General features: G+C 43.1%; 1 protein-coding gene and 1 gene segment (V, D, J or C); both read left to right on the forward strand.

Annotated features, from left to right (window-relative positions):
• The first annotated feature begins 14885 nt into the window (after nucleotides 1–14885).
• LOC136134176 (immunoglobulin kappa variable 2-29-like) lies at nucleotides 14886–16707 on the forward strand. The segment is given in 2 exon segments: nucleotides 14886–14961; nucleotides 16376–16707. Coding segments are annotated over 2 exon segments (408 nt in total).
• Nucleotides 16708–21982: 5275 nt separating this feature from the next.
• Nucleotides 21983–22857, forward strand: part of LOC136133810 (immunoglobulin kappa light chain-like) — an 81213-nt gene continuing 80338 nt past the window's right edge. Inside the window, exons 1-2 of the mRNA XM_065891181.1 lie at nucleotides 21983–22031; nucleotides 22156–22435. Of these exons, the coding sequence (XP_065747253.1) occupies nucleotides 21983–22031; nucleotides 22156–22435 (329 nt within the window). The remainder of the gene's footprint in view (nucleotides 22032–22155; nucleotides 22436–22857) is intronic.

The following is a 22857-nucleotide window of genomic DNA, read 5'->3' on the forward strand; positions in this document are numbered from 1 at the left end:
GAACTCACAACTCATCCATTTTCCCAACTGCTTTGAATTCTTGCGTGGTACACAGGCCTACTCTGCTACTATTTGTGGACAGAAAGTGCACCTGCAAACATGTTTGCGGGGACATAGGCTCTTTCTGGAAGGTTACTCATGAAACTAGAAGCAGTGGCTGACTCTAGGGAGAGAAGCCGGAGGCTTGGGAACCCCTGTGAATTTCACATCATGCGCTCCTTTCCCTGGGACACATAAATGAATTAATTGAAATGGAAGAAAAGGAAGAAAGATGGAGAATTATATCATGGGTTGATCAACAGTGACTTAATGGGTGAAAACTGAGTCCATGAGGGTGACTGTACCTTTTATGGCATCTGAAAGGTCTAAGAGATCACTGAGTGTTGACCTCTATAGTAAAAAAGAAATAAAAAATTGAAGACCCATATTTTGACTGAGGCAGATTACATTGGTGTGCTACTCTGTGCTTATCCGATTGCATGAGTGTTATCGTGTTCATTTATTCACTCATCCAACAAAAACTCGTTGTGGTTTACTATGTTCCGCACACTGGGCTGGGTGTTTAGGATAGACAAAAGACAGAATAAAAAATTTAATAAAACAATCTTTGTCCTCAAATAGCTTATAAGATGGGGTAATCCTGACAAAGCAGAGACTTCATGAAGACTGAGGGGATGGAGAAGTATGTCCTCCCAAGGCGCCAGCCCTCTCCCCTCTGGGCCCCTGCACATCCTCTTCCTGCTACGTTCTCCTAAAGCCCTAGAGCTCTCCCACATCCCACCTCTTACTGTTTTCCTATCTCGCTCCTTTCAGCTCTCAGCTGAGAAGATGTTTCTTTAGAGCAGAATTCCTAACCTCTCAAGTCCAAGGAGATGTCTTTTCACATGTGGCCCAGGGCCCCTGCTTACTCCTACCAAACACATGACACTGATGGTAACACAGCTGGTTTATGATGTTAGACCCTGAGCTCTGCTCTTTGCTAAATGTCAGGATCTGGCACAATTTCTGACCCTTAAATATTAACAGAAAGAAGGAATCAATGGTGGCTATTCAGCTTGGACAACAGAACCCTTGCAGGACCAAGGAGTCAGGTGATCTTGCCTTAAACTTGTGAAGTCCTGTCATGGGCTTTGCGGCAGGAGGCAGAATCAAACTGATGGGTGGAAATTCAAAAAGGCAGAGTTTGCCTTTGTATCTGGAATGTTGTCATAATCAGAACTAACCAACTATACAGTAGGATGTACGAGGGAAGTAGAAGTCTTTCATCACAGGCATTTTTAAAGTAAAGCCAAGAAATGGATGGTGCCAAGGGTGTGTTCAATGTTTGCTGATGCCAGAAATACAGTTATGGTTGATCAGTTAAATCTACTGGAAAGTTCATGGCAGGTTTTTTTTTTTCATATTTGTTTTAAAATACAAGAGTAACACCAGTCCATACTGAAGAATTTGAAAATCATATAACATTAAAAAGAGAAAAATGACAACAACTGATAAGCCTATTAACAAGGATAAACTCTCTCAAATTTTGGTTGATTTCTTTCCTATCTTTCTTTATATGTTTATAGTCAATGTAATAATGTAATGTAATAATAATTTTAAAGTTATCTGATTTTTTCACTCAACAATATACGTTTTTCTTATGTCATTCTTTTTAGTTACGATTATCAATTTTAGTGAGTATTACTATTTAAAAGAACCATATGCTTTCCCCTCACCATTCTTTTTTTGAATTCTTGGCTAGTATTTAATTTTTCCCTAATATAAATAATGCTGAGATGAACAGAATATGCAGATTTCTAGTCATTTTTAAATGAATGTCATGTAAGTAATGCTTAAAGAATGTTACAGTCATAATTAGCCAATACAAGGCTTAAAGGGATTATTTTTGAACATTCCTTCTTAAATGTGTTCTCTAGGAGGTTTTCCTGATAAATTATTGTTAAATTGAAAAGGTGACTCTTTCTGACCTTGTCTGATAATCACAACTGGTGAGGAAAATGGAAAAATCCAAGAAATTCTTTGCCTTTAAGTGCAGGGAAAGAGTACCTTACAGCGACCAAATAGAAAATAAAAAAATAAATTAAAGCCCCAGCCTTTGTAACGATCGCATGTCTTCCTCTAGTGGTCAAAGTGGGTAAGTGCAACTTCTCCAAACACAAGCACCAATATTGCTTAATTTATATTTACAGACTCACGAGATGAAGAATTAGGAGGAATCCTAGCGAGTACGTAGTTCAATTTCCTCATTTACAAAGGAGCAAAGCAAGTTTCGTAAGAAGGAAGTGACTTGAGCAAGGCCATACAGACGTTAGGAACTGAGCTCAGAACAGAACTCTCGTTTCCAAATGCCGTGGTTGATGCTTCCGGACGGTCCAGCCCTACTCCAGATGCTGCAACTCTGTCTGGTTTCCTCCTCACCACTCTTTCTGGACCTGAGAGGTAGGTGTGTGTGTGAGTGTGTGTGTGTGTGTGTGTGTGTGTGTGTGTGTGTGTGTGTGTGTAGCAAGGAGGGTAGGCATTAGGAGTCCTTCCTTGTCAATAATCTGAGCATAGTATAAATAAGCTGCTACCTGCATATATGCAGCTTTCCTAGCTACACCCCACCCACAACTTCCCCCAACGCAACTTCTTCTCCTGATATTGTATTGGGACTCTCATACAATCTGAAAACAAATGTTGCCGCAGGGTCTTATGGTCCTTCCCACGGAATATGACCTGAGCACCAGGCCCTCCCCCTCCCCTCCACCCCCGCTTCCACCAGCATGAGGAAACCTCAGCGGGGCTCCTGGTGCCTCATTCTCACCTGGGCTGCAGGGGTGCTCTCCAGAGGTAGGGTCTCACAAAATGAGTTGTGCATTCATTTCTCATACCTTTAAACTCTGAAAAGCTCACGTAACTTATGGCAAGACAGGATTCTAGAGGACCAGGATCTTATTCTTCACAAAGATCATTTCTATTGGGTATTAATAAATCATAATGGGAGACTTTTCCTAGGCCGCAGTTTCCCTGGGAACAGCAGGGCTGAGGTTAATTTTGGAGGATCATGGGTTCCTACACAGAGTTCCAGGTGGATCCTTTGCTGGATCACAAGCACACTCTATATTTAATGGAGCTTTCGCATATGCAAGTCGACTGGGCAGAGGAAGAAAGAAAGAGAGCTGAGGAGAGAGTCCAGACGTGCCAACATTTAAAGGGAGAGCAGAAAAATGTATTCAGTAAAAGACAGCTAGAGCCATCAGAGAGGAAGTAGGAGAGTTAAGAGAGAAGAGACTCACCCAAACAAAAGGAGAGGATTTGAAGGGGGGATGAGCAACAGTGTCTGATGCTGCAAGCGGAGCAGGTAAGAGGAGGGCTAAGACATTGGAATTGGTGGTTGCGTGGCCATCGAGGATTTGGCAATGGTGATTTTGCAGTTTCAGTGACGTGGTGAGGGCGGCATTCAGTAGCAGCTTGAGGAGTGAGAGGATGGTGAGGGACTGGAGGCAGTGTAGACAAGGCTTTCAAAAAATGCTCTTTTTTTCCAGTTTATATATATATATATTTAAATTAATTTTTATTGGAGCACAGTTGATCTACAATGTAGTGCTAGTTTCTGCTGTACAGCAAAGCGAATCAGTTACGTCCACTCTTTTTTAGATTTTATTCCCCTATAGGTCATTACAGCGTATTGAGTAGAGCTCCCTGTGCTGTACAGCAGGTCCTTATCAGTTGTCTATTTTATGTACAGTTGTGTGTATATGTCCATCCCAATCTCCCAGTGTATCCCTCCCCTCCCCTTTCCCCCTTGGTAACTATAAGTTTGTTTTCTCTATCTGTGGGTCTATTTCTGTTTTGTAAATAGTTTCATTTTTTTTAGATTTCACATATAAGTGATACCACAAGATATTTGTCCTTGTCTGACTTACTTCACTCAGTATGACAATCTCTAGGTCCATCCATGTTGCTGCAAATGGCATTGTCTCGTTCTTTTTTATGGATGAGTAATATTTCGTTGTATATGTGTACCACATCTTCTTTACCGATTCTTCTGTCAATAGACATTGAGGTTGCTTCCACATCTGGCTACTGTAAATGGTGCTGCAATGAGCACTGTGGTGCATGTATCTCTTCGAATTATGGTTTTCTCTGGATATATGCCCAAGAGTGGGATTGCTGGATCCTGTGGTAGCTCTATATTTATTTTTTTAAGGAGTCTCCATATCTCCATAGTGGCTGTACTAATTTACATTCCCACCAACGGTTTAGGAGGGTTCCCTTTTCTCCACACCCTCTCCAGCATTTATTGTCTGTAGATTTTTTTGATGATGGCCATTCTGACCATGTGAGGTGATATCTCCCTGTAGTTTTGATTTGCATTTCTCTGATAATTAGTGATGTTGAGCAATGCTCTTAACTTAGAAAGTAAAGGGAGAGAAAGAAAAAAAGTGTGGTAGCCACAGGGAATCACAAATCCAGGGCAAGCAGGCTGATATTTGAGCATTTTGTTTAGCTTAGGAGGAGAGGTCAGTGAGGGGACGGTTGAAGATGCTGCAAAAAGGGGGACAGTGGATAAGGTAGATCTGGAGGGGCAACGGTGGAGGGACAGCCTTCTTGTGAAACCAGAGAATGGTTGGGGGCACTTCCTCTTCTCTTAGAATCTTCCATACTCACTTTCCTCACGCAGGACCCAGAGCAGCGGGATACAGGAAGCTCATCTGAGTCTCCACGTCTGTGCTGTTATGTGCCTGAGGCTGATACCTGGCCAGCTGGGCCAGCAAGGATGAGTAGGAGGAAACCAAATAGCCCTTCCCCTACCCCTTAGCTTCTAGTCGGGTGTGAATTGTGTAGACTAAAGAAATCATTCTTTGATCCTGCTGGTTTAGGTCTCAATTTGCCTCCTCAGCTGAGAAATCTGTTTCCACTCAATGCTATTAACTAATTCATCTCAACTTTGGGGGTCTCATTGTATGGAATTTATCTTTATTAAGTACTTTCACAGGTCAGCATGTTGGTGAGGGATATCATTCTATTTTTCAGGTGATGCTTTCTTCCAGAATATGTTCTGTCTGTATTTGGTAAGCATCCTTCTTTTCTTACAGTATGTTTCAAAGTTGCATTTAAAAAACTGGCATAGAGTGAAGTAAGTCAGAAAGAAAACATCAAATATCGTATATTAACGAATATATGTGGAATCTAGAAAAATGGTATAGATGACCTTATTTGCAAGGAAGAAATAGAGACACAGACGTAGAGAACAAACTTATGGATACCAAGGGAAAAGGGGGGGGGTGGGATGAATTGGGAGATTGGTATTGACATAAATACACTATTGATACTGCGTAAAAAATAACTGATGAGAACCTACAGGATAACTCAGGGAACCCTACTCAATGCTCTGTGGTGGCCTAAACAGGAACGAAATCCAAAAAAGAGGGGATATAGGTATATGTATAGCTGATTCACTTTGCTGTACAGTAGAAACTAACACAACATTGTAAAGCAACTATACTCCAATAAAAATTTAAAAAATATATATGCACATATATGTATATTACACTTCCTATCTATTTTTATTTTTATTATTTTTTCTTTTTTGTGGTACGCGGGCCTCTCACTGTTGTGGCCTCTCCCGTTGCGGAGCACAGGCTCCGGACGCGCAGGCTCAGCGGCCATGGCCCACGGGCCCAGCCGCTCCGCGACATGTGGGATCTTCCTGGACCGGGGCACGAACCCGCGTCCCCTGCATTGGCAGGTGGACTCTCAACCACTGCGCCACCAGGGAAGCCCTACACTTCCTCTATTTAAAAAAAAACCTGGTATAGCTCTTTCTAATGACTCTCTTGGCTCTGATGCAGCAAATCTTCTTGAATCCCTTTCTGTTATATCTGGATCATTCCTTCCTTTCTAAGTTAAGGTTTGAACTCTGACTATTGGATTCTGGACAGGTTTCTGTCACTTGATGGCATGGGGACAGGGGAGAGTTCTCATACAACCTTGGTCTGGGGACCCAAGAGTTGCTTTCCTTTCTCTGTCTGTATGTGGGTTCACACAACCTATGTGGTTACGAGAACTGCTCCAATAGAAGGATATCCCTGGGGTTCAGATTATTACCTCAAAATCACTTTGGACCTGGAAATTCTCACTTCTACAAGAGGCACACTCCTGACAGTTGGAGTTATAAGTTTCACCAATTTTCCTTTATCACCCATGTCTTGTTTTCATGAATTTTTCTTTCATCACCCATGTTTTGTTAAAGAAGAATCAGAACTGGGCAGTAGTTAAGTGATAAAAACAGGTTTTGTCCAGGACAATGGCAATAGGGGAAAAGAGACCTCAGTGCGGAGGTTCAGCTCTGAATACAGACAGCATGGACAAGAAGTGTGGCTACAAACTCTGTGGATGAAAAATTACTAAGAGGAAACATCAGGGGTAAGGGGATGGGATGGTCTGGCTAAATCACCCTAACAGAAGTCTTGTTGAAGGAGTCTTGATGAAGACATCACCTGGGGGACGGTGGAAGATGAGGAACCTGATTAGGTACTGGGGATGGAGGATGGGGGATTCTTGCTAAAATTGGATAATGCAGAGACAAACATGGAATCTAAAAGTCTGTATAGCACAGGGAACTGTACTCAGTACCGTGTAATAACTTAAAATGGAAAAGAATCTGAAAAAGAAGATATATATGTATAACTGAATCACTTTGCAGTACGCTTGAAACTAACAACATTGTAAATTAACTATACTTCAATCAAAAAAGAGTTTTTGCAGAAAAACAAAAACAAAACAAATAATCAGGGCCTATTTGAAGAAGGGTTCAGGGGAGCCTGAGTAGAGTTTGGACAAGGAGAGAACCTTAGTTAGTTAGTTACTTAGCTAATTTTATTTCCTATCAGGTTCACTGGGGAGAGTGCTGTGCCAGGTGAGGACAGGGGACCTCTCTCAGCTGCAGGGGAGGAGCAGGGATTGGGGGTGGGGAGACCTGTGATCCGCTTGATCGGTGAGATATAAGGTGAGTGAGGGTGCAGTCAGTGTTTCCCTAAAGAATTGTGAACCCTCATAAAAAGACAAGAGGTGAAGAGCAAAGCCCTGCCTTTAATCCTGGGAGAGTTATGAGAGTACATGATGCCCAGAGCCACTGCAGCCCTCTTGAGTCCATGAGGTACTAAGCCCAAGATCAAAACACCAATGAGGTGAAGGTGGCCAAGCAAACATATAGAAAGAAACGAGGACGTTTCTGCTGTCACTGAGCTGCTGCATCAACTCTACAAGCTCCAAACCTCAGGCTTCTTGTTATTGCTTAAACTTTGGTTATCGTTTTTTAATTTGCTTCTAAATTTATTCTAATTTATACAGAAAGGCAGGTAAAAGGAAGAGGCTGGCGGGACCTTAGATCTACTCTTTAGTAGAGAAGAGTCATTATCAACATGTGTGTGAGTGCTGGTGGGGATTTGGAGGCATAAAGGCAGGAAACATAAGTAATGCTCTCCCAGGCATGTCATGCTATGCCCATGGCTAGAGAAACCCAAACCACTCTGAAGAGTTCATGAATTCTACTCTTTCCCTATCTTTATTTCTCTTCTTATATCTTTAGGATGAAACAGCCTCTTGTTCTCCTTAATCCCTCCATCCTCCAGGGGTCATTCAAATAGAATTGTGGTCAAGAAACAGGAAAAGTTGGAAAAGACCAAGTCTGTGGGATATATGAGTCTCTTCAACACCAAAATTGTGTTCCAGGTTTTCCCTCCATTCTCAGCTGTTCCTGCAGGGGAGATGCTGACTCATCCTGCCATTTCCTATCAGGGTGCAATCTGAGGATTTACAAAGAAAAATGAATGCTCGATTCCTGGGATGGGGAGCGGGAAGATGGTTCTGGATTTAGGATTCATAGCATGGAGGAGTCCAGAGTGAATTCTGAGAGGGGCTATGCATGTGGGAAGAAAGAACTTAGACCCCAGACCTACGGCCACAGCCTTAGGAGCTGGAAGGTGAGGCCACTGGTCAAAGAGCCTCGGGGATCTGAGTTGGTTCTCATCAGGAAGTCCATTTCAACAGTGGACATGCCTGCTTGTCTCTCTTGATCGATGCCTCCACATGGTCCCCGAAACAATGGCTGTCAGGTCCCTCAGTGGAGGTTGGATGGATCTCTCTGGACGAAATAGGCTTTACCCAGGGGTGTGTGTGAGCTTGAAAGTGAGACCCCATTCAGAAAGCAGATGGGTTGCTGGTCAATAGAATAAAATAACAGATGAGCATAGGAATTCCTCAAGAGTTTATACCCATTGTACTGACATCTTCTAAACTTCAGGAGTTTCCCACTTACAGTCAATCTACTCTGTAGCTGTTGAAATCTAACATCTTGTGTGATTCTGGGCTGGCTAAGAAGAAAAGTATCACAGGAGAGCTAGTTCTTGCCTTTTTCTCCAAGTGTGGTTAGGATAGAAAAGTTCCCTCCTAAATAATCTGTTTTCTTTACAAGGGTTCCGGCCCCCATCTCAGATCAGAAACCCCACAGCCACAGAGGGCTATCTGAATCCTTTCTTTGGTGCCTCTTCTTTTGCATCCCTCCCCTGTCTGCTACACCAGCACACCCTCTGCCCAGTCTCTCTGTATGGGTCTGATGCACTCCCCAGTCTCTGAGCACTTCCTACCAGGATGTTACTGCGGACTTAGGGGCAGCTCCTCTGGAGCCTGGCTTTCTGGATAGCAGGTCAGCAGGGAGGCTGTGGGGCGAGACCAGATTAGTAAACCCTCTCTCTTAAGTGAACACGCATGCTCTGTGCATGTCCCCTGCTGTGCACCATGAATGCCACTTTATTATTTTAATTTGTAGCAGTGAGTGGAGACATCATCCTGACCCAGATGCCCAGACATCAGGACAGAGAGTCACCATTTCCTATCAAGCCAGTGCCAATGTATACAGAGAAATACCTGGATCCGAATAAAATGTGGACAAAGGTTTGAGCCCTTTATATCTCACATCTCTACCTTGGCCCCTGCTGTCCCAGCCCAGCAAAGCAGCAGGGGAAGTAGAACCTACTAAGCCTTTAGCATCAGCGCCCTGGAGCCTGGGGACTCCGGGCAGTGTTACTGCAGGCATGACTGCAGGTAGCCAAACCACAGTGGTGCAGCCTGTGCAAAAACACTCCTGCTGCCTTAGGGCCTGAGTTTCTAAGGAACCTGCCTGCCGCTAGGCAGCCAGTATCCTGTACCAGAGAGATGCAGCTCACATGGAGCTCCTGAGTGAAAATACACATTCTTTTGCAGGTGGATGTAGAAGTTGCTGTTGGTACCCTCAGGCTTTCCACTTCCGTGCGCCTCTGCTGACTTCCTAAACCCCATCTGTGCCTCACTGCTCACGCTGAATAAGGGGGAAACAGCTGTGCCTGCATGTGTCGCAGGTCAGAGGGCCTTGGAATGAGCACCTCCTAGGACAGCCCTCAACAGAAGGAGGTGCGTAAATACCTCAGCGCCCTCACATCTCAGGTGGAATAACTCAGGGACATTCACCTTGTTTCCACGGTGGGGTTGAGGTCCAGTCAGCCTCAACAGCAACAGGCCTGCTGATGTGTGCTGTCACGGTCCATCTTCTCTTCCCTCCTCCCCTGGCAGTGCTCCCTGCACCTCTCACATATGCTGCCTGCACGGACATCCTTGCCGCTGGCGACTCAGCCTGACCATGGGCAAGTTCTTAATCTTGGAAGGCATCTCTGCTCTGGATTTTTTCCATTTCTCCTTTACTGATGAATAGGAAAACTTAGGAAACATTTAACTTCCCCTTACCAATCTCTCTTAGATTAGGTTTAAGTAGCACATTTTTTCTTCTGTGGCACTAAATCAGAGGAACCTCTGCACAGACGGTTATGCCCTGTGAATTCCTCACTAGAGGAGTCTCTCAATCCCTAAGACCCACAGACCAGAGGGCCCCTGAGTCTCAGATTCCTCCCAGCTTTATGGCTTCACATATCTGTGTATTGCTCCCCGTTCTCTCTTCCTCCTACCCATGTGCTTTACGATGTTCATTTAGGGGAGAACTAATTTATGTTCTGGCGATATTAGAGGGGTTGATGATCTGAATTATGTCACCCCGCAGTTGCCAAAGATGTCCACATCCAAATCTCTGGAACTTGTGAATGTCACCTTCTATGGCAAAAGGATCTTCGCAGCTGTGATTAAGTTAAAGATCTAAGGGGATATTACGCTGCATTACCTGGTGAGGTGGCGCTAAGTGATCACAGGGGTCTTTATAATAGGGATGTTGGAGGGTTAGAGTTATGGAGAGGAGAAATGATGGAAAGAAAGGCCAGAGGGATGTGAGGAAAAGGCCATGGGCCAAGGAAAGAGAGTGGCATCTAAAAGCTGGAAAAGGCTGGGAACAGATCATTCCATTTCGCTGCCACAAGGAACACAGTGCTGTCGGCCCCTGATTGCCAACCAGGGAGACCCCACCAGACTTCCCACTCACAGAACTGCAAGGTAATAAGCTTCAATTATTTGAAGCCAATAAGGTCGTGGTGATTTTTTATAGCAGGGAATTTATATGAGGAGAGGGAACATCTACTGCATCTCTGGGTGGATAGATATTCTCTGTTCTCCCAAAAATTTCTGACTTTTTATCATTTGGTGTCAATTTTGATAAGAGATGGAGAACATTTTACTGCAGGAGAAGCAGAATTTCTCTTAGGGAGAAAAGTCTCTTGGATAAGATGCCTTGCTTAGCTCTTGTACAACCTGGGTATCTGAGAGCCTGGGGTTAGCTCCCAAAGCACATGTGAAAAGGGGGAAGTTGTTGTTATCTTTTTTTATTTATTTTTATATTATGCTGGATTATCTGGGGAGGTTGAATTTTTTTATAGGACACAATCTTAGCAGGGAGAGACAGAGGTGGAGAAATGGGAAGGACACGTGGAGATGAGGAATCGAGGCAATGCAAGAAGTGCCTCTTCTCACAATCTGGAATAATGTCACTGAGAGTTTGCAAAGGTTTGGAGAGAGTTGTGCTTTATAGGAGAAACCGCTGAGGGCTGAGTTTAAGGTGAAGGTCAGCATGGTGTGGGGCAGGAGCCCCAGGGAGCTGTAATCTAACAAGGTCCTTCTGGTTTTGTCTTTTCTCCTACTTTATAGGCCATGAGCTCATTTATGGGTTGGATGTGGCCTCATGGAAGGAACAGATTTAATGTCACACAGATCTGACTTCGAATTCCAGCCCAGCACCCGCTGACCATGTGACATTGGCCAAACCACACATGCGCTCTGATGAACTCTTCTCTTATCTGTGAAATAGATCACTACACATGTAAAGGGGTGTTGTGAGGGTTAACCAGATGATGCACCATGATATGTGTGTGTGTGTGAAGAGTACCCAGGTGGTCTATTTTACGCACCCTTGAATATTTTAGAATGAGGGTGCTATGGAAGATATTACTAGCCATATATTATCATTTCTACTGAAAGTCATCAATATTATTCCACAAAATAAATACATCCCTCACTGTAGCCTGTGACATTTCATGTGCATTTTTTCTACCGTAAAATCTCTTTTCCAGAGATTTTTCTTTTCTTTATTTTTAATGAGGAAAAGGGATTTTGAGGGAAGGAGGTGGGGAAGACAATTAGCTTTCCCAGGCAGCAGATGGGGCAGTGAACTTCCCTCTTCCCTAGAGCATCACAGGACCCTTCTTCCCCTCGCCTCCAGAGCCAGGGGTGAGGCTCCCACAAGAATCACCCAAGGGGCAAGCTCCAAGGGGCACACTGAACTCCCTTTTTAGGCCTCTGTTTTCTAGGCTTTGCCAAACTTTGGAAAAAGTCTGACTCTGCTTTGAATGCTAGGGAATTCCTCAATTTAGATAGATGAGAATCTCAGTTTCCAGTGCTCAGGGCATTTCTTATCAAGAAGGGGATAATTACTGAGGAGCTGTCACCAGACCACAGGCACTGTGTGTAAACCCAGCCTTCACCCTCCTATCCTGTGTCCTGCAGAGCCTGTCCCATTCCCTGCAGGGCTGGTAGTCTCAGAGCAGTGAGCTTGGTTCACTGACCTCATATCTGGTGGTCAGTGTTGGCTGTTGGCTGAGGGGCCTCAGTTCTCTTCCACATGGCCTCTCATCCTCCAATAGGCTAGATCAGCTTTCTTATATCCAAGAGGGAAGGTGGAAGCTGCAAGGTACTTGAGACCTAGACTCCAGAACTGGCACAGGGCTCCTGTCATCACATTCTGTTTGTCAAAGTGAGACCCTAGACCCAACTTGATTCAAGACATGATGAATTAGACTGCAGTCTCAATCGGAGTAACATATTTTCTGATCTACCATAATCGTCTTATAACTTTAATTATTAATTATAAGTTTAACAAACATAAAAGACCCCAAATAGCCAAAGCAACCTTCAGAAAGAAAAACATGGAGCTGGAGGAATTAGGCTCCCTGACTTCAGACTATACTACAAAGTTACAGTCAGCAAAACAGTATGGTACTGACATAAAAAACAGACACATAGATCAGTGGAACAGGATAGAAAGCCCAGAAATAAACCTATGCAACCATGGTCAATTAATCTATGACAAAGGAGGCAAGAACATACAATGAAGAAAAGACAGTCTCTTCAATAAGTGGTCCTGGGAAAACTGGACAGCTACATGGAAAAGAATAATACTAGAGCATTCTCTAACACCAAACAGAAAAATAAACTCAAAATTGATTCATGACCTAAATGTAAGACCAGATACTATAAAACTCGTAGAGGAAAACATAGGCAGATCACTCTTTGACATAAATTGCACTATCTTTTTTGATCCACCTCCTAGAATAATGAAAATAAAAACAAAAATAAACAAACGGGGCCTAATTAAACTTAAAAGCTTCTGCACAGCAAAGGAAACCATCAACAAAACAAAAAGACAACTTTCAGAATGGGAGACAATATTTGAAAATGAAGCGACTGACAAGAGATTAATCTCCAAAATATTCAATCTACTCATGCAGTTCTATGTCAAAAAAACAAACGTCCCAATCAAAAAATGGGCAGAAGAAAACGGGGGTGGAGGGAGGGAGGGAGGGAAATTTAAAAAAAAAAAAAAATGGGCAGAAGATCTAAATAGACATTTTTCCAAAGAAGACATACAGATGGCCAAAAAGCACATGAAAACATACTCAACATCACTAATTATCAGAGAAATCCAAATGAAAACTACAAGTTATCACCTCACACCAGTCAGAATGGCCATCATCAAAAAGTCTACAAACAATAAATACTGGAGAGGGTGTGGAGAAAAGGGAACCCTCCTACACTTTTGGTGGGAAAGTAAATTAGTACAACCATTATGGAGAACAGTATGAAGGTTCCTTAAAAAACTAAACAGAGAACTACCATGTGATCCAGCAATCCCACTCCCGGGCATATACCCAGAGAAAACCATAATCCAAAAATATGTATGCACCCCAGTGTTCATTGCAGCAGTGTTTACAATAGCCAGGACATGGAAGCAACCTAAATGTCCATCAAAAGAGTAATGGATAAAGAAGAAGTGGTACCTATATACAATGGAACATTACTTAGTCATGAAAAAGAATGAAATAATGTCATTTGCATCAACATGGATGGACCTAGAGATTATCATACTAAGTGAAGTAATTCAGACAGAGAAAGACAAATATCACATGATATCGCTTATATGTGGAACCTCAAAAAATGGTACGAATGAACTTATTTACAAAACAGAAATAGAGTCATGGATATAGAATATAAAAGTAGCTTTAATATTTATAACAATTTCTCCATTTTGCTTCATATTTGTTTGTATTTCTTTCAGGTGCTTATCTTTTGACTTCTTTCACTACATGGTTGATTAGAGGGCTGGAATTTCAGGATAGGAGCCTGCTACCTAGTAGAAACACCTATTTGTCTTGGTACCTTCATAAGCCAGGAGTAATACCCAGAATCTTTTTGCTACCATCATTAAAAAAAAAAAAAAAACAGGTCAAGGAAAGCAAAAACTTTAAGAAATAGATAAAATGAAAGAGGAAATAATATTTTGAACAGTGAAATATGGAACACATGTAATTCTACTTGTACCTCTACACCATGGCTGATCTCCGTTAACGAGATTATTGCCATAGGGTTCAGAGTTTAAAGATGAACATAATTTTTGCTCGGTTATTTTTTCAGCATTGTTTCAAGATTTTATTCTTGAATATTTCCCAGAGAATATTCAGACCAGATGTTCTTGTGGAATCTTACATAGTATCGTATTAGTTAATTTGTCTTGGTCGATTAAGTCTGACTTTGGATTTAAATTATCCAAACTTTAATAAGATGGCAAAGTCAAATTTTTCAATTTCTCCAAGGTTTTATTTTCAAGACAAAAGCAATTTGACATTGGCACTATGTTTCAGGAGCTGTTCAATTCAACATGACCTGCACCAGGCTGACACATGAGAATAGTCGTGTTGTTTTCCTATTTAATGAAAGCTGGTGTGACAGACTGATGCCCTGAGCAGTGGTGGTCTGGAACTGTGTTCCATAATGACCATTCTTAAATAAAAGCCCAGGAATGTGTCAATGATAGACATAGGCTGCACTGAGACGTTAAAATAAAGGATCCAGGGCTTCCCTGGTGACGCAGTGGTTGAGAGTCCACCTGCCGATGCAGGGGACACGGGTTTGTGCCCCGGTCCGGGAAGATCCCACATGCCGTGGAGCGGCTGGGCCCGTGAGCCATGGCCGCTGAGCCTGAGCGTCTGACGCCTGTGCTCCGCAATGGGAGAGGCCACAACAGTGAGAGGCCCGCGTACGGCAAAAAAGGAAAAATAAATAAATAAATAAAAATAAATAAAGGATCCAGTCATTGCTTTTCTCAGAAAGGGCATCTCCTTTTGAAATGTAGACTCATGGCTGTGGCTTCCTACATAATGGCTAGTGAGAACCTTAGGTCCTCACACAGAGCTGACAAGACCCAGGAAACCCTGCAGGACCTGGTTCTACCAGGTGAGAAAGAGTCAACAGGAGATGAGTTTTTCTAAGCACCACTCAGAAAAAATAATATAAAATCGTTGTTTTTTCATTATGTTCCATCATCCCAAGTGAATTTTTTCCTTTGATTAATCTGACATGTATATGTGTATATATATGTGTGTGTGTGTGTGTATGTACAAAACATATATATATATAGAGAGAGAGAGAGACAGAGAGACAGAGACAGAGAGAGAGAGGGACAGAGACAGAGACAGAAAGAGACAGAGAGAGATAGAGAGACAGAGAGAGACATAGAACTATGATAGATTATTCACCAGAGTAAAACAACTGGTTTTCAGGTATTTCATTTTACTGTCAAGTTCCTGTGATTTAAGTGGTCTTTGAAATATAATTCATGAGGTCTCAGGAAAAGACCAGTTCTAACACCTGTTTCTAACATTCTTAAACAGGTAACCTGGGAACTGCACTTACCTGACGGCTCTTGAAACAGCTTGACTCTATGCAGTTATTTGGAGAAAGTTCTGATGGTCAGTACTAGTGGGGAAGGAGCTGTTCTCTTATCTAGATCAGCCTGGAAGAATCAGAGCAAGATGACTGTTCCCCTCCCGGATATTGACCCTGGACACACATGTCTACACCTCAGGGTCTCTGATGCTTTCTTAGAGCCGCAGGCCACGTACACTGGGTTCTTGCAATCAATCCGGACTTTCACAGTGGAATTCTTCTTCCCACTATTCCAAGAAGTATGGATTTTAGGTGTTCATTTTATTCCAAACACAGAAGGCCTTTATTTCACTTTGCTCAAAGTTGGGCCCCTCCCTCCCTCCCCCTGGCTCTTTCCACACAGCTGCCCCCCTCCCCCACCAGGGGATTTGCATCTTGTTCCCGAGGGAGGACCTTCCCCTGCAAGTGTGAGATAAAAGCTCAGCTCCAGTCTTGCTCTGACTTATCAGGACTCATCAATTCCAGCTTCTGAAAATGGGGTTCCCTGCTCAGCTCTTGGGCCTCCTTATGCTCTGGGTCCCAGGTAAGGACGGAGGGGAGATGAGAAGGAGGGTGGGAAGGTGAGCTCTGGGGGCACCACTGCTTTTCATGTGTCTTTGTCCACATGTTAGATGCATACCATACCCTCTGCAAAAGACATGTGATGTTTAGTGATATGAGAATGAGGATGAATCTGGAAGGAACAAGCAGTGTCTGTCCTCTGGTGAAGATGGTGGCATAGAAAGAGCGGTCAAGTGTACATGACGTCTAGAGAACTCTTTGCATCGTAAATCTTGGGTTCTTTTTGAAATTGGGTATTTTGGGTATTCTTCGGAATCAAAAAGAAAAAAAAAAATAGCCTGACGTCAATAACAGAAGACAAATTCTGAAACTGTTTCATAAATTTTGTCCAGAACTTTGTTGTTTTCTTTCATTATTTTAGGATCCAAGGGGGATATTGTGCTGACCCAGACTCCACTCTCCCTGTCTGTCATCCCTGGAGACCCGGCCTCCATCTCCTGCAGATCCAGTCAGAGCCTCCAAGATAGTGATGGAGACACTTACTTGAATTGGTACCTGCAGAAACCAGGCCAGTCTCCACAGCTTCTGATCTATGGAGCTTCCAACCGGGCCTCTGGGGTCCCAGACAGGTTCACTGGCAGTGGGTCAGGGACAGATTTCACACTAAAAATCAGCAGGGTGGAGGCTGAGGACGCTGGAGTTTATTACTGCCAGCAAGGCATGGAAGATCCTCCCACAGTGGTACAGCCCTGAACACAAACACCCCTCTCCGAGTGGCCCAGCTGCCCACATATGTTGATTGTCTGGGGAGCAGGCAGGCAGATTCTCTGAGTCAGTGTAAGAGGAAGATGTTAGAGAATCAGAGGAGTAGTTTGAAGCTGAGGCCTCTGGACCATGAAAGCCTCCTCTACTCCTCACAGACACCACAGGTTAAGGCCCCATCAGCTGCAGAGCCTTGCCTGACAGAACCAGCAGAAGAACGGAAGGGTCTAAGTGCCCTCTGAGCAAACAGACCTGAGGAAGGAGAGGTGAGTGAAAGTTCATCCTACTTCTCCCTCCCTCATGTACAGGTAGGTGTCAAATAAATGTAGTCAGTGTAACAGGTGGACAACTGAGGCAGATTTATAGCAACATAATGGGTTTAGCAGTTTTTGATATATTTTTTAAGATAACATGTCATAATATTCAAGAATATTTTTCCCCACTTTCCCCACTTTCTGATTCTCCTTTTTACTACATATCTTCCTACTTGTTTACCATGTTCTAGACAGCTGTCTTCAGGGGGAGTTAGCTGAGAACATCAGTAAGACTTTGGGGTTACGAGTGTCTAAATAGTCGATTGTAAATCCATAGTCCATAAAATAGCCTAATGCTAAACATATCTGATTTGTCTCAATTACCTTTCACAGAAAGAAAATGTGAGATATTAAAATTCCAAAAGTAGGGATTAAAAAGTAAATAAACTGTAGGGCATAGAATTTACCCTGTAGAACACTGGAAGAATACAGAATGATATGAGGTGTTTTTTTTCCACAAAAGTTAAGAATTTTAAAGTGTGGGAAGACTGCAGGAATGGAAACACAAAGAGAATCTAGTTGACACACACACAGTTGCTCTTTGGCTTCTATGTGGTGGGATTAAAAATGGTGGTGAGGGCTTCCCTGGTGGCGCAGTGGTTGAGAGTCCGCCTGCCGATGCAGGGGACACGGGTTCGTGCCCCGGTCCGGGAAGATCCCACATGCCGCGGAGCGGCTGGGCCCGTGAGCCATGGACGCTGAGCCTGCGCATCCGGAGCCTGTGCTCCGCAACGGGAGAGGCCACAGCAGTGAGAGGCCCACGTACCGCAAAAAAAGAAAAAAGAAAATTACCAGATTATAATGGAAAACTCAATCACGAAGCTACTTCACTTCCAAGGCTGTATCTAGCAAGCATCCCTGACATTCTGAGAGCTGATTTTTTAACATTGTATAGTTCTTTTTTTAAATTTCCTGAGGGTGGCACGGTCTTGCCCTAGAACCCTAGAAATCTATGATGTGAGCTCTATACAGTTTATAGAATGTACACACAATATCCTTATCTATCACAGATGTATCATGCAACAACATATGTACTGGATCGTATGGCCCAAGTGACACAGCCACTTATATATCATGACCTGAACCTGATGCACAGACCTCTCCTCCCTGCGCCAACTCAGACCTGGCAGCTTTCTGTGTGAGCCACAAATGGGTGGTGTCTTGTACCCAAGTGTGGAATGTATTGTGTCAACATTCCACCGAGCCCACAAACGCTCTGCCTCACCCTCGGTGGTAGGAGGACAAGGTTCAATTTCTTGTTCTTTACCCTGGATAACGTGTGCCAGTCTGAGATGCCTCAGGCATCTGGACCCCTGCCATATCCACTGATTGGCAGCCCATGAATTTTGGTAGGATTTACATCGCATTGTCTGGAGCACGTATATATATATATATATTTTTTTTTTTTTTGGAGCACGTATATTTTTACCAGTCATTTACTGTCCTGGCAATTTCTTGCCCGTCAAGTCTAATGAACGTGATGCCATCAATCCAGTCCTGCATTATACGACACACTGCGGAATGTCCAGACAATCAAAGTTTCTTCAGCCTTCACTGTGACAGAGAAAAAGAGAATTAACACTGTCCTGGGGGAGAACTGAGGATGCGAACTGCTTTTACTCTAGATAAACACAAACTATACCAGAAGACTGTATTCGTTTGTGTGTTTTTATTCTCCTGCTCAGCTCTGCATGTGATCAAGCATGGACAAACCTTTTCAAAATAATGAGTATAAAGTCTCAGCTTTGAGATGAGTGAGATCCAGTGAGCTGCCGTACAGCTCAGTGCCTAAAGTGACAGGACCATATAATGAACTGAATTGTTAGGAGGGGAGATTTCAGTATTATCATTAAAAATGAATAAATAAAATAAAATGTAAAATCCTAAACAACAACATACCCAACGGGATGTGATGAAAATTTTGAAATTTTCAAAATATGTCTAAAACTTTGATTGTGGTAAAGATTTCATGAGTGTATATATCCAGACTCACCGAATTGTCTACACTGAACACGTGCGGTTTATTGTGTATAAATAAAGGTTGTAGAAAAAATCTTAACGTGTCTCAACTCTAGATCACCAGCAGAGGGAGACATAATTCACTCAGAGACAGGACAAGGGCAGGTGCTCTCCTGACAAGCACTCCTGACTATTTAATCCAACATGAAATACCCATAATCTGCATGTATCCTTCCTCTTACCTCTGCCTCTCAGAAGAAGGTGAGAAATCATGATAGATACATAGATAGACACATAAATATAGATATAGATAAGAGCTCTTATTTCTCCCATTGTACCAAGTCAGCCATAGTTAACATTTATAACTTTATATTATCCACTACCCATGTTCCCACTGCCATATACAACAACCCCTTCGGTGTATAGTAACTCAAATCTTTTACTCATTAATGGATTAACCAATTTGACGTTTATGTATTGTGTTACTGTAATCTTCTATTAACTGTTAAATTTTACTTCTGTACCTGAAAATACTAAGGGGCACTCCAAGAAATGTGCCCAGCCCAAAAGATGCATTTGAAAACTCTGCTTTAGATCTACTTCTCACCAACCTTGCAGTCATGGTTAATCCAATCTTCTGACCATTTGGCCAAACTGTTAATCACTGCTCTTGAATTAGTAAAGACCTCTGACACAGGTTATCTCTGTGCAAGGCAAAGTGGATTAGAGCACATAACCCCAAGTCCTGCCCACTGAGATATTTTCTTCCTGCTCCGTCTTACCCCACTATTCTTAAAGTAGGCTTCAATGCTATAAAAATCTACTTTGAAAAGATGAAAGCATATATGACATAAATTTGATCTGAATTATTTTCTTCTTCCATCAGTTTGCTAAAAGGAATCCACAGAAGTCTGTAGGTACAGCATGAGAGAAAAGGGGGAATTCTGCAAGTGTTGGTGCCAAGAGAGTTTGAACAACCTACAATGGGTAAATCCTGTGTGCCTGGGGGACAGAATCAAGCCCTGGCCTTAATATCCCACTTCTACCTGATGATAGAATGCTCTTTTGTATGCATATGTTTATAGACTAGTGGGTCAGTTACCACTCAATTCAGAAAGAGCAACTCAGGTCTGGGCTCCTTTTGGGCCTATAGACAGCATGTAGTCTCTACAAGGAATTAATAGCAAATCAGAACCTATATCAAAATAAGGGAACTGGGGGCTTCCCTGGTGGCGCATTGGTTGAGAGTTCGCCTGCCGATGCAGGGGACGCGGGTTCATGCCCCGGTCCGGGAGGATCCCACATGCCGCGGAGCTGCAGGGCCCGTGAGCCGTGGCCGCTGGGCCTGCGTGTCCGGAGCCTGTGCTCCGCAACGGGAGAGGCCACGGCAGTGAGAGGCAAAAAAAAAAAAAAAAAAAAAAGGGAATCGGTATCTTCAGAAGGGATTATGGCATTATTCCAATACTCTGGAGATCTGAACTGTGCTTCTCCCGTGCTTTCTGCAGCCTCCATACACTGTCCCTATCTAAGCCCAGGCACTTTAGCTTCACTGGTCCACTAGGTCATAAAGTCCACTGCAGGTTGTACTTAGTGCAGAGTCTTCTCTTCTGGGACTCGCTCAGAAATGGCAACCTTACAAGTTATTAAGTAATCAGTCAGACCACTGACTCCAAAATATACATGTAACTTTCAGAACCCAAAGAAGAGTAACTAGTGTTGACTCTATTTTTTTGTTATGAGTGCTGTGTTTTCATTTTGAAGATAATTTCTTGATATTCCCCCAGCCATTCAGATGCTAGAAACTTATTTGCAACTACAGCCAGGACCCCAGAGGGAGCGGTGGGTAAGTTGTGTGCTTTTTCTCAGCCTTCTGCAAATTCAACCACTGAATTCAGGTTTTCGCCTGATCTTGATTTTTAATTATTGAAGCCCTGGCTGTGATTCTTTTTAACGTGGAAAACTGTAGACAATATTTTCTCAGATATTCTTTTGTACTCCTGTCCCTACTTCTTCCTCTCAAGACTTTAATTATACACACAATAGATTGCTTGAAATTGGCTTGCAGCTCACTAATGCTTTGCTCATTTTATTGTATTTTTTCTCCTCGTGCTCGATTGTGGATACTTTATATTGAGAAAGTCACTAATCTTTTCTTCAGCAATATCTAACCTTGTTGGCTGAAACTGTTTGAGTCTAATGGATTTTGCTTTTAATCTTTATTAGGAAAGACCTGAATGGCATCGAGGATACAGATAATTTTGCCCTCTACTGGCACAAAGCCTTTTGGAACATGCAACCTGACGTCTCTCAAATGATGAGACTTTGTGCTCTGCCTGGTGGAAACAACTAATCTTGGCTCTGTGTGAGCTCTGCAGGTATTTTCCCTATAATAAGTTCAGAGAAATTTTTGTACAACATCGGTAGACCCTGCACATTCTGCACGTGTCTGGGTCTGGCGCATCGTTAAATACGGATGGGAAACGTTGTGGTTACCCTATGCTCTAGCTCTCTAATAATAATTTATCACTCCAAAAGCATCAGGGAATCAGGTCAACAGAGAAGACATTCTAGCTTCAATGATATCCCCGGGTACCAAATGCAGAGATCGTGTAAAAATTCTTGCAGCTTCTTGAAGTATATCATCCACGAGAGAACCCATATTAGATGGAAAGGTAGCAAAAAAAAAAAAAAAATCGTGTTATGAACATTGGAAAGAACAAAAGAACAGTAGAGTAATTCAAGTCTCTGGCCTCCAGGGAGAAAAGCATTGTCTGCAGTTAAATCTGAGCTGCTCTGATCAGACTTGGGCATCTGGGAGACACGGCCCCTGTGCGATGTTATTGAGATTGGCCATCCCTGCAGCTGTGCCCAGCTCTGCCCCATCCGCTACTGATTTGCATGTTACTGGAGAACAACCCACTGCCCTGGAGACTTATTAATGCTCTGATCATATCTTGTGCAGAAATCAGTCCCAGTCAGGACACAGAGTGAACATGAGGGTCCCCACTCAGCTCCTCAGCTTCCTGCTGCTCTGGCTCCCAGGTAAGGACGGAGAGCTCTAGGAATTTACTCTGCCTGTGTGGTCATTACTGCCTGGTCCTACAGGGCAGTCCTCTTATAACTTAGTAATAACATGGATATTTGTTTTTTGTGTTTCCAATCTCAGGTGCCAGGTGTGACATCCAGATGACCCAGTCTCCATCCTCTGTGTCTGCATCTCTAAGAGAAAGAGTCACCATCTCTTGCCGGGCCAGTCAAAGCATTAGCAAATATTTAGCCTGGTATCAGCAGAAACCAGGGGAAGCTCCTAAGCTCCTGGTCTATGGTGCGTCCAGTTTGGAAACTGGGGTCCCATCCCGGTTCAGTGGCAGTGGATCTGGGACAGATTTCACCCTCACCATCAACAGCCTAGAGGCTCAAGATGCTGCAACTTATTACTGTCAACAGTATGACGAAACACCTCCCACAGTGTTACAAACCAGAACATAAACCACTAGGGGATGCAGATGTGTGAGGCTTGACTGCCCCAGCTGCTCTTGCCGCCTCCATCCACTGGGAACATTTCTGAGATGCGCCCACTTTTTGAATGTGGCTAGAAGTTTTGGTAGAAGTGGCAGGAACAGCACTCTTAACTCTCCTGCCCCTCTTCAGTGCCAGTGGCACAGACATGATGATGCCTCTTCTGATTTATATAGGACAGATGATTATACCTGAGGACTTTGGTTGGAGGTCTTTCAGCAAAAGAAAACCAAGTCTACATCTTGCAAGCAAGGATTTTTTTTTTAATACATGGAATGTGAGTCTAAACTATACCCTTTTAAAGTCTGGGGAGTGTGATACTAAGTGAAGCACTATTAGAAATAAGTGA

Source organism: Phocoena phocoena, chromosome 14 (assembly GCF_963924675.1).
Source record: "Phocoena phocoena chromosome 14, mPhoPho1.1, whole genome shotgun sequence".
Classification (NCBI taxonomy): Eukaryota; Metazoa; Chordata; class Mammalia; order Artiodactyla; family Phocoenidae; genus Phocoena; species Phocoena phocoena.